The 12,108-nt window shown below is 55.5% G+C and overlaps 1 protein-coding gene across 1 annotated transcript in view; it reads right to left on the minus strand.

Moving 5' to 3' along the window:
* The window catches only part of LOC104546619 (myosin phosphatase Rho-interacting protein-like), a 56,432-nt gene extending 46,113 nt beyond the window's left edge, over positions 1 to 10,319 (minus strand). Inside the window, 1 exon segment of the mRNA XM_010192055.1 lies at positions 10,244 to 10,319. Coding sequence (XP_010190357.1) covers positions 10,244 to 10,246 — 3 coding nt within the window. The 5' untranslated portion in view covers positions 10,247 to 10,319.
* Between the last annotated feature and the right edge of the window lie 1,789 nt (positions 10,320 to 12,108).

Here is a 12,108-nt window from a genome sequence, read left to right on the forward strand (position 1 = left end):
CGGCATCTGAGGGGTCCCTGTGCGACGGGGACGGCCGCATCCTGTCCTGACACAACCGCCCACACCAGGCGGGGAGGGTCAGCAAACCTGGGGGTGGTCACCAAGTGGGTGCGACCTCCCTCGGTGCTGGGGTCCTGACCCTGCAGGTCCTCAGTGCTGTCCCCAAATCCAGGGAGCCCTTCAGGGCAGCTTGCACTCATGCTCCATGTCCAGCACTGCTAGAGAGGAAGAGGGACAGGAGATGCAGAGAACATTGGCACCGTGATGGGAACAAGAGCAAGGTGCTTTGGGATGGGGACCTTCCCCCCATCCTGGCTCTTTGGGGACCAAAGCAAAAGCCCAGCATTGCAAGGACATTTGCTGGTCCTGCCATGCTGAAGGCACCATCTTGCAGCCCTGCAAAGCCACGAGTTCTTCTTTCCTCTTGCTTTCTGGGATTTAAAGGCATTTAAAATGCAAAATGTCCTCCTTCCCTCCCGGGAGAGGGGTGGGAGGAACAAACGATAACAGATCCGACCCCATCTGCTCCCAGCTGCCAGCGTGGCGTCCTCCCCGCTCCCCAACACAAGGGCCAAAGGGGAGCGAGTATCAGTGGCACTGGACCGTGTTGTCATGGTAATGAGCCCAACGGCAAAAGTCCTTCGAGACCACGCACCAGGACAGGGTACAGACGGCGAGGGAACCAGCTCTGTGCAGGGACGGCGGCAGCCGAGTTGCCTGGAGAGGGAAACGCAGTGATTTTTGGGAGGTGGGAAGGAAAAGCCGGCTTCATTTGCGTCGCGATATTCACATTTTAAATTGCACCGTTCCAAATCGGCCTTGTCAACTCCGTTCTCCACCCCCTCGGTGTAGGAGACGAGTTCCAAGTGGTCCCTGCGTCGCTGTCACCGCCGCTGCAGAGCGCACAGAAATTGGGCGCTGCTCCACTGTGTGTGGCACCCAAAATCAGACGCTGTGGAGAGACTTGGGAAGCCCAAGATTAGGACTCTGGGAGGAAAGCAGTGGATGCGGGGTGAGTTGCTGCTTCTGGCTTCACTGAGTCACCAAGGATGGGCAAGGCCGAGGTAGGAACCACCCAAGGCAAGCAGCAAATTAAATCAGGCAAAGCTCTGCACCTAGAGGGGAAGGAGGGATGGGTCTCTTGGTCTCCAGCCATCCCAAAACCTCTCCTGCAAACGCACCCGAGCAGAGGAATCAAACACACAGCAGCAGAGCCACCAGCACCACCACAGCCGTCTTCAGCTCTGCATCATGAAAGGCCCTGCGTTAACGCAGTGAACTGCACGCAGAGCAAGGTGAAAAGCAGCAAGTGCTTCCCACAGTAACAGAGTAAATGAGATGGCAAAACATCGCCTGGGGTCTCAGCAGAAGAAAAAGGAAAGAAAACAAACTTTCCACTTTGTATGACACAGACGTTTTCCTTTTTTCACTAAAAAACAGGAATAAAATAAGGAAGGCACCACCTCGCACTGGACAAAGTGAGCAGCAGCCTCTCCCCAGAACTGTGCTGAACCCTCTCACAAGACACAGGGTGAGACCCACGCAAGCCAACTCCATCCCAGCGGCTGACCCAGGGCTGTACCACAGGGCCACGGCTGCGGTTTCCCCTCGGTTTGGCTTCTTTTGGGCTCAGCCGAACCCAAAATTTGCTGGGCAGAGTCTGCTTTACAGTGGGTGATGGCAATTTATTCGTGGTCAGTGCTCTTCCCACCCCACCACGCACAGGTCACCCTGCACCCGTCCGCTCTCCCTTCTGTGGGGAAACAGCAGGGTCTGGTCCAGCTGCAGCAAAGCAGACATGGTAACATCTCACGCTGTGTAAATCCTGCAGAAGCCATGCACTGCTACCACGGTAGGGTTTCCCCAAACCCCTCATCTTCACCCCAAGGAGTTTCAATACACCACCTTGGACCAGCGCTCAACGACAACCCCAGGGATCGGCAGCACCAGATCCGCCGAAGGCTCGGGCAACTCCCGCGGGTGCAGATGCTTCAGTGGAAGTTATCGAATGCGGCCAAATTAGCCTGGAAATCTCATTATTCCCCAGAATTGCTCTTACGAGCTTTGCAGAGCTTCCTGCCGGGCTGGGAATACCACACAGCCGGGTCCCAGGGGTCTGCAGCTGGAGGGGTGAGGGCCAACCCATGCAGAAGAGGCTGGGCTGGGTTGGGTTGGGTTGTGATGACCAACCAAGCAGCAGCCACATCCTGCAGCCTACACCTCTACAGAAAACCCCATACCTGCTCTGTGCTGCTCCCAGCAGCTTCCAGACAAGCGTGGACTCCACAGACCATCCCAAAAGCAGAGGCCAGAGAGCATTTCCCAACCTTTGACCGTTGGCCATATCATTGAATGGCACAAAACGGGACGGTTTTTGGCCAAGAAAGGCAGCTCCCATAGGTGCACAACTCAAGCTGGGCTTCACTGCTGCATGTGAGGAGTGGAGGTGCTGGTGCAGTCATCTCTGGGTTCAAAGGCAAGTGGGCACTCAGGGTGAAAAGTGCTTTGAGCACCCACCACAACCAGGGACAAAGGCTGGGAGTAGCACACCAGGCTGCTGGAGCCGTCCCCGTGTCCCAGGAGAGCAGCGTTTTCTCCCTAAAGCTGCTGTTCCCATCGGGCTCCTGCCCTTGCAAGAGGAGTTCAGGGAGAGGAGCGAGTTCACAGCCAGGAGCACCCCCTGCAACCGCTCCTTTGGGAGCAGCCGTTCGGTCCCAGCGGAGGGGAGCAATGCACCCAAAGAGGAGAGCATGAGGAGGTTTCTCCAATCCTCACGCCCGGGACAAGGAACTTCACCCATGGCATTAACCACCAGTGCAAGCAAAACGCCTCCTTCCTCCACACATCTGCTCCATCCATAACCCTCGCCGTCCCTCTCCTGATGGGAAAGCAGCCAGAAAAGCGAACCAAACCCCTAATTATATCCCAGTAGCTCCCCAGTGATCTGCTGCCACTTCATCAATGCAGCAGGGCGGATGAAACGAGGAGGAAAGGGCCAAGGCTGGACATGCTCCAAAAACCCACCCCTTTTCCCCAGTCACCGCACCCCAACGGGTGCAAATCCCATGCGAGCTGCCAGGATGCGTCTAAACCCAACCCGTGCACCCATCCCCTCCGCCTCTCGTCCCCAGAGACCCCATCACCCACAGCAAAGGACACGGGGCTGTCTGTGTAGGGTGGCAGGGTGCAAGGTTAACGCACACAGAAAAATCAGCTCCTGGATCCTGCGGGAAGGAGGGGAAGGGTAGGGTTGAGTTGCCGTACATGGGATTTACCTATGGTAATTTTAACTTTCAGCGAGGCTGTGACGAGCTGTTTTATCTCGTTGCCTACTCAGACTTCAGCGAGGAGCCTTTTCCACAGCTTTGAAGTGAAATAAGAAGGTCTTACAAACTATGTATTACCAAAGTGACGTCGTTACCTGGTCAAGGGACAAGCATACTTTAATGGCATTGTTTTTTCCACCTTCTGTATCTTGCAGCCCATAACTCAAGAGAGCGAGACTGAGAAAACCTGCCCGAGAATTCGCATTTTTGCCTCAAAACAGCACAGACAAAAGGTGGAAGACTTCTGCAAAACCCCTGCATTCAGTAACCCTGAGAAAAGCCATTTACAAAACCTCAGCGAAGGCCTCGGCTCGCTTCCACGCAAGTTTTAACCTGACAAAGTCCCTTTCACAGACTCCAACCCTGATGAATAATGCATGGCCGGGATCAACCAGAAATATAATATTCACCGACGCTCACCGTAAAGAGCGCAGCAAGGGCTGCAAATAAGTCACGTATTAACCCCAAACCGTGTTGCTGCTTGAACAGAGTGCACACCTTGGCTTTTGGCCCCAAAAACACCGGCGGAAAGTTTGCTTTTGAGCTGTGGCAAGAGCTGGCTGAGACCCCCCAATCCCATCACACCTCCAGCACAAACCTGCCTTGTCTTGAAGGAAAACCCCCTAAAATTGAGGCTGGGGGCTACCACCCTCCTTCCTCCTCCTCCTCCTTGGGGGCCACAGCCACCCCTTCTCCGTGGGGAGGAGGGCGGTGGTGGGAACCCCACAACCCTGCGCTCGCCCATGGCTCCAGCCGCTTTTCTCAGGCATTCCAAAATTTGGCTGGAGCCTCTTTACGCAGCACATCCCCCCCTCTCCTCCACGCCTGGACGCCTGCCTAATTGCGTATTTATTTATTTCTGCATTTTCCCAGCTCCCCGCACACGCTGGCGCAGGGAAGCCGAGGCCGGCTCCTAAAGCAGACCCGAAAAAAAACCAAACCCAAACCCCATGGCGGGGTGGGGGGGGTGTGTGTGTGTGTGGGTGTGTGTGTGTGCGTGTGTGCAGCTCCCCAAATTCCCCAGAGGCTGAGAGGAAGCCGGGAAGCACGGGGTTGGGCGGGAAGGGGGTGGGAGCTGGGGGCAGGAAGAGGGGGGGACGCCGGGCGGCATCGCCCACCCCCTTTTGCTTTGTGTATGCGCTTTGGGAAATTAAAAATAGCTGGGTCCAAAGCGGGGCTGTGAGCGCCACAAAGAGCGCGTTGAGCGGAGGCAGCTGCAAGCTATTTGCTGCCCCTGGTAATCGGCATCTCAGCTTGCACAGCTCCCCCCCCATCCCCTTCCTCTCCTGCCAGGAGCTGCCTTTCTCCGTCCCACATGTGTCGTTGTCAGTGCTCGACAAACCCAGGATCTCTGCTGGGAAAAAGTGGGGACGCGCTTTGATTTTAGGGGCTTTGTTGATTTGTGTGATTCGCGTCCTCAGCCTCCTCTCTTGAGGGTTTTGCAGCATCAAATCCCACGCGGCAAGGCCAGGGTACCCCACGTCACCCTGCAGAGATGGGACCCTCACTGGGGACAGCCACCAGGGTGGCGTTTCCCCCAAGGGATCCCTTTACACAGCAAAAATGGGTGCTATCGCCCAGCGTTACCCAACCTGCAGCCCACTGGTGGTCCTGGCCGACCTCAGCCGGTGGCCTGCAACGGGGCTGGAAAGAATTAAAACCAACCCCATCCCCACCACCACACGGTGCAGCTGCCAGGTATGGGGCTCATTTAAACACCCCCTTCCCGGCACTGAAAAACAACAAACGAAACCAAAATATTTTGCTGGTTCCTTGGGTGGGATGGTTGTTTTTGTCCCCATGGGCAGGCACAGCCACCCAGGGACCGGAGAGTCCAGCGCTGTCCCAGTTTTGGGATCAAGCACCCACCCCTACAGCCCTTTTCTCAGCTGTCTCCAGGGTCATAGCTCCTATTGCCTTCGTTTCAACCGCTCCACAAGAAAACTGGAAAAAAAAAACCAACAAAAAAATAAAGGAGAAAGCAACCAGAGCAGCTGCCTGTAGTAAATACCAGCGCTACCATCTGTCTGCTGCTGGAGCGCTGCGTTTTGTTCGACATTTACAGCGTGATGGGATGCGGAGGAAAGGCAGAGCCCAGGCCACCGTGCAAAGCCAGGCCCAAAGGTCTCACACGGGGGTAATCACGCGTTGAGCTGTAGCTGTGTCATTTCACTCCCAGCTCTGACATCTCCACTGCTAAACGCCGTTAGAGGTGGGTTTCATTTCTGCACTAACATTTTACAGCCCATCACGGTTTTTCTTTTGCTGAGAGCCTGTAGCAAAGCTGGAGGCTGCGGGTACAGAGCCCAGAAGTCACAAAGAAGAAACTGCAGCTGCTGCAAGCGCCTGTATCACCCTATAAACCAGATAAATGCAATTTAAAATCCAGCTCGTTTCCCTCGCTGCTCTCGCACACGTCTTCTACACAAGCGTCTCTGCTGGGTCTCAAGAGCTGGAGGAGCAGGGAAAAAACAGAAAGGACGGAGCCACTTCAACCTGCTCCTGTTGCTCAGCCCAAGAGCAACTCCAGCCCGAGGAAGACAATAGGGGCTGTGTTGTTTCCAGGAAGGAAGCACCTGGCCCAGGTCATCAAAGCTGCTCCTTCGTTAGGAGGTCGACCTCTCCCAATGCTGCTTTCATCCTCTCGCCTCCTGTTAACTCCCAAAATCCCTACCAAGGGCTGCTCTGCAATGGGGCTTCTCATGCGTGCGGGTCCTGCAGGCACCCACCTCCTCAGGGGGCTCGGATGTGGACATCGGCGTCCTCCATCCACGCGCAAGATGGTGTGAACAGAAACAGGCAGCTTCATCTGCCTGTGCTCACAGGAAACAGAAGCACTTTTGGGGTCCTAGTGATGGTCCCTGGCCATGGGGCCATCCCTGGAGAAGACCTTCCCTGTTCCTTCAGCCCCCACGACCGCCCGTCTGCAGCTCAGCAGTTTTACTCCCCAAAACACCACACTGAACCAGACTGAGAGAGGTAAACCAAAGAGGGCAGGGAACAACTTGTGGAAGTGCCCACAGGTGTCTTGAAAATAGGACCCACCACCAGCAGCCATGGGGATGGACACTTTGAGGGCAGAGAAAAGGAAAGACATGAACCCCCTGCAGCCACAGTTACGGGACCCTCACACCCAACTCGAATGAACAAAACAACACCGGATCAGCATCAGGCAAGACACTGATATTAGAAAGATCATGAATTAATATCTGCGTATCCTCCCAAACCTTCAGGGCTGCTTGGTCCTGGCATCAGCAATGTCCTGGGGAACAAGTTCCCAGGGCTCTCTGTAGGTTCATGGATTTATTCACCCCAAAAGCAGCACTGAAAATTAAACACAACAAAGCCATCAAAGATCTCCGGGCTGTCATGAACCACCAGCCCTTGTGCTGTCTCTACATCTCCTGTACAGCAACCACAAGGAGATGCTTTGTTCCCTTTCCTTGCACCCTGACTTTAGGTGTCACTCTCCTGGAGGAGAAAGGATCACTGCTTCCCAACCATTCCCCAAACTTCCTTATTTCTACTGCATCATCTTTGAGATACACACCAAACAGCCCATAGATCATCTTCCACCCCACTCCCCACCAAACCAGTTATTTCCCAGTCTCTTCTGCCCATCGCTCCCATCCACACCACAACCACGAACCCAGCAGCTCCTGGATGGAGCCACTTCCCCCACTGCATCAACTGATGGGACTGGCAGGGCGCTACCACCAGCGTCCACCTCTGGACCATCACAGGATGCGGCCAAGGGATCGCCCTCCCCCTCCATTGGGGTCAACCCAAAACCCAGAGGAGCTGGGAAGGACGTCCTCCTGCTGCAACACCAACACCGTGGATAAGATCTGGAGTGGGTCCCTGCTGCCGTCTGAGTCTCACAGAGCTGCTTCCCTCCAGCCCTTTCCGTCTCAGCTCGCTTTAAATTTGAAACATGCTTCGATTCGAGCCAAAAAAACCTTTTTATGCTAAACAGAAACTGAAAGTCTTGAAGATCTGGCAAACAGAAGCACAGGGGCAAAATTACATCCGTGGGGGGAAAAGACCATGGATGAAGGGAATTGGGGTTTATAAAGCCCAGTGCTCCCGTGGAGGAGGAGGCAGGGAGATTTTTGGAAACATTTAAATGGTGAAACGCGTGGAAAAAGTAAGGACAGGGAGGCCAGGATGTTTAAGGTTCGTTTTTAATCCCTGCCAATGAATTTCCATTCCATGCCAAGACTGAAGTAAACTGCTTTGATCTGAAAAGGAGGAGAAAAACACACGCACGGATTCTTGGCTGCTTAAAACCCCACAGATGACAAAGGAAGGAGCTACGATGAAAACTAACACAGCCCAGCGCTGCTTTTAAATGCCCCTTTCTTCCAAATGCAGAGGATTTTGGAGGCGGGCTGATGAGGAAATAGCAATTGCACACGGGTATGCATCACAGCATCATCGCTCTGATCTCCACCACCAGCCACCAACGCTTACCCCTGGTTTCCGCAGCCGGGAGCAGGGTCGCACAGGGCTCCAGATGTGACCCAGGAGCCCCCTGAGCGGTGCCAGACCCCCACCTCCGAGCTGGCCCCTCTTCTCCTGTTCACACACCCACGCCGGGGGTCCCAGTGCTCCCCTAACCACTGCCAGATGTCAGCCTGGCCTTCCTCTTCATCCTGCCCCGCTCCCATCAGCTCCCTCCTGACCTCCTCCATCGTGGGCTGGAGCAGGGACATCCCCTCCATTGCACTGAGGTTAACGCTGTTACGATCCACCCCAATTCCTGCTTTAGGAAGGCATTAGACATGGAGCGAGGCTGGGTTTTTTGGGAGAAGGACACGTCGTGTCCAGGGATGCTCCTCCTCATCCCCACCCAGAAGATGCTCTCACCTTGGCGTGAGTTACCCACAACACCAGCACATCTGAGATGCTCCCAAACGAGCCTGAATCTCGTCCTGCTTTCAAACCAGCATATCCACGTAGAAAAAATCCAAAATTACTGGTTTCAGGTAGCCACCGAAAGGAGGCCTGCTGTGATGGAGAATACCTCCAGGGAGGATGCAGCTCTCACTGAAGTCCAACCTCGTATAAATCCCAGCCCAAGGCAAGTGGTAAGAGGGGTAAACTGAGGCACAGAGACTAGGCCTGGCCTGTGGACACGTAATGAAGCATTAGGATGGGCTGGAGATCCAGCCCCTCTTTTCTGACCTGCTCTGGATCTGTCCCCAGGCAGCGCTGAGACCATCGCTCACCCACGGGTCCCTCCACGGGACAGCGCTCTCCACCCCTCCAAAACCCCTCCTGTGCACCCACTGCCTCTCCACTGCGTTCCCACGCAGCACAGCTCTATTTATAGAGACCTTGGCCGCTAATTATAGAGCGCAGCAATCAAAACAAAGGGAGACAAATACTCCACACTTGCCACTCTCTGGCTCCAGCACCATTTCTGTGGCAGCTCCCGAATCTTAACCAAGAACTCCTGAACCTCTCCATACCCTGCTGCTCTCCAACCTGCTGGGACCAAGATATGGGGTCTCCCTGGCCAGGAGCATCTCTGCTGCCATCGCCAGCCTGGGGCTCCCTTCCCTCCCCTCCCGCTTTTAATAAGAGCAGAAATTGCCAAACCCACAAAATTAATGTCTAACAGGTTCAAGGCAAAGCAATTCAATCCCTGCTGCCTGGGAGGTCTCTGGCCAGCTGCTGCCCGGCTTCTGGCACGCTGCAGAGGCACCAAGGACCCCGCAATACCCTCATCCAGCTCCCAAAGGGGCAACTGGGCCATGCTGGGGGTAGATTGTCAATGCATGGGGTGCAAAGAGGATCCTCCAGGCAAAATACTGTGTGGACAGGGAAGGCGTCTCCTGGGTGAGGTCCCTGGTCCATGGAGGTAGTGGGGACACAGCAAGGACCTGGCACAGCCAGAGAGGGGGAGCAGATGAGCACCTTGGTGGGGAAACCAGTGTCCCCCAGCAACCCCAACCAGTCTGAGCTGTGGTGGGCACAGGGCTGGGGCAACCTCCTGAGGATGCGAAACATGAAGAGCAACCCCAAACAAACATTAAAAATTGGGTTTCTCCAACACCTTTTCACCTCTCCTCAGATCAGGGCATCTCCCCCCACGCTGCTCTCCTGTCGCTGTACGACAGGAAACACAAGCTCAGCACAGAGCCAGGTTGCTGAGACACTAAAAATGTATTGAAAGCCTCCACCGCTCCTACCCGAGTCATTTAAATTATTTAGGGCACTTGGACCAACCCCAAGAAAAAATACAAACAAACAAGGCATGAAACTCGAGCGACGCTCGCTGTGCTGCCATAGCCCCCAGCCCCTCAGTGCCCTCACAGGAGAGCCAAGGTGCTGGGAGCCCATGGGCTTGCTGTAGCCACAAGAATAAATTGGCCTTCCTGGGTGGTCACGACAGGGCTGACCCCTACCCTGTGGGAGGGTTTCCCCTTCCTTTGGTCTCTTTTCTACCAAAGAAAGTGGTACTGATGCTGTATTGTGGCTCTGGGGTGGATGAGCGGTGGGAAGGCGTTCTGGCTGACCTGCTTTCCATGGGCATTGCCACGCAGGGCCTCCTTCCTGGGCGATTCCTCACCCCCAAACCCCAGCTGGCACTGAGGATCAGGGCAAAAAGGAGCCAGGAGGACCCTGAAGCACACCCCATCAGCATGGAATCCACTGGCAACAGACCAACCCCATGCCAAATGGGACCTACACACCTCCAAAACACCCACCACCCTCCGCAGACTGCGCCGAGCTCCCCCACACACCCAGTGTGGCAGAGAAGCAAAACCCTTCACCAGTTTGGCAGAGATCTCCCCACGCCGCACACTGGGAGCTTTGCCTCAGGCCACTCCGAGGGCAGCAGAGGTGGCCCAGGCTCCACGGCACGGGCAGCCCAAACCCACCGCAGGTCTGTGCCAGGCAGCACTTACCATCTCGTCCAGGGCGTAGCGCAGCAGCCCGTGCTCGTACAGGATGAAGAACCGACGCTGCCATTTCTGCAAGAGAAGACAGCGAGGAGGGGGTCACAACAGTGCCCATCGCCCCCCAAAGCTGCACCCCACAAAGCCAGGGCAGAGCAAAGGCACCAAAACCCCTTCATGGCAGGGGACTCATGACAACAGGGCATGCACCTACATCCCACTGGGCACAGACCACACCTGCCAAAAAAGCAGAGGGGACCCCCCAGCACTGCAGGGACTGTTCCTAAAGGGTGATGAATGTCACAGAAGTATTTCTGCTCAGCCCCTTGCACCCCAGACCCTGCCATTCGGGGTGCTGTGGGCTTTGCAAAGCCAGATCCTACCAAGCCACCCAGCAGGGCTCTGATGGAGCCCTGATTTCCTCCCTGGCTTCATGGGCACCCAAGAAGAGGCCGTTTTGGGGTTTCTTCCCCATCTCACTCCTCTCACCCCAAATTGGCCTGGTTTAACCACACAGGGCACAAAACAGACATAAAAGACTCCAGCTATAGGCTGCAACCAGGCCTTTTCTTCTCCTCCCCTCCAGGATGCCCACAAGCCCCATCACTGCCCTCCAAGAGACCCCAGACCTGCAGGACACCAGAAGGATTCCCCAAACCAAGTGCTCCTAGCCCTCAGTGCCACCCTGCATGGTTTATTCCAGCACCCAGTGCTGCAGGGTGACAGAGTGTCATATTAGATGTCCCCAGCAGGGCATCAGCTGAATTGGGGTGGCAGCTGCACCTCCAGGGGTGGTCCTGCCTCCCCCAGCACTGCATTGGCACTGCTGCTTCTGCACAGCAAACCAGATTGAAGAACTGATCTGGCTGGAAAACTTCCTTATTTTTTCCTGTGTGTGCCAGGTTGTTTTCAGCCAAGAGCAAAAACTGGTTGAGCAGGCTGAGAGAAAAAAGGTCCCAGATCCATAGCCCCAGTGCAGTAATTCTTATCTCACTTTTCTCAGCCCTTCGGGCAAAGTCCAAGGTGCTCAGGGACGAACAAAACTACGGAGGACCCAGTGGACCTCCACAGGCCCCAGCTCAGCAGACAGGAGGGACCCCAGTTCCACGTCCCCAAAATGTTGGGCCAGGAAGCCTGCGACAAGCTGTGACTCCAAATGATGACCCATATACCCCAGGCTGAACTCCGAGCCCAATTCCTGTTCACTCAGGAGAGGTTTTTTATTACCAGCAGCCCTGAGAGTGTTTTGGCTGCGTGACAGAGGGTTCACGGCCCATTGCCATCCCTCCCACACACAAGGCAGCCCTGTCCTGGCAGCCTCAGTAGCGAGCTCCCTGCTTGGGGCCGGGCTGGGAGTCCTCATCGCGATCCAGCAGCAAAAGGACATCAGCCTGGCCGCATTCTTCTGGGTCTTGCACTCCCCTGGACAGGAGAATTGGGGATGCTCCGACCCCACCGGGTGCTGCTGTTTCTGCAAGGCACAAGCAAACCCTTTTGGGCAGAGGCTGAGCGTGCCCTGCTCTGCATGGGGGTCTCTGTTGTCAACGCACTTGGCTTCAGAGCTGCACAGGGTTATGGCAAATGGGGATTGCCTCTCAGCCCCTTCCTTGCTGACACAGGGGTATCTGCACTAGGGGATGGGGTGCAGCCTCCCTCCAGGGCTCTGGGCATGCCCAGGCTGAGCTGCAGAAAATTCAAGTTGTTTCCAAGCTCCGAAAGGAAACCCAACGCCTCACTGGTGTTCTCAGAGATGCACAGCCCATACCCCACCAGCCTGAGAGCCTTCCTGTCAGCGTGGTGTGTGTCAGGCCAAAGAGATCCCAACCCAAGCAGCACCAAGGCATCAAAAAGCAACAGCTGCCAGCAACAAAACC

Source organism: Mesitornis unicolor, unplaced genomic scaffold (assembly GCF_000695765.1).
Source record: "Mesitornis unicolor isolate BGI_N332 unplaced genomic scaffold, ASM69576v1 scaffold29929, whole genome shotgun sequence".
NCBI classification, from domain to species: domain Eukaryota; kingdom Metazoa; phylum Chordata; class Aves; order Mesitornithiformes; family Mesitornithidae; genus Mesitornis; species Mesitornis unicolor.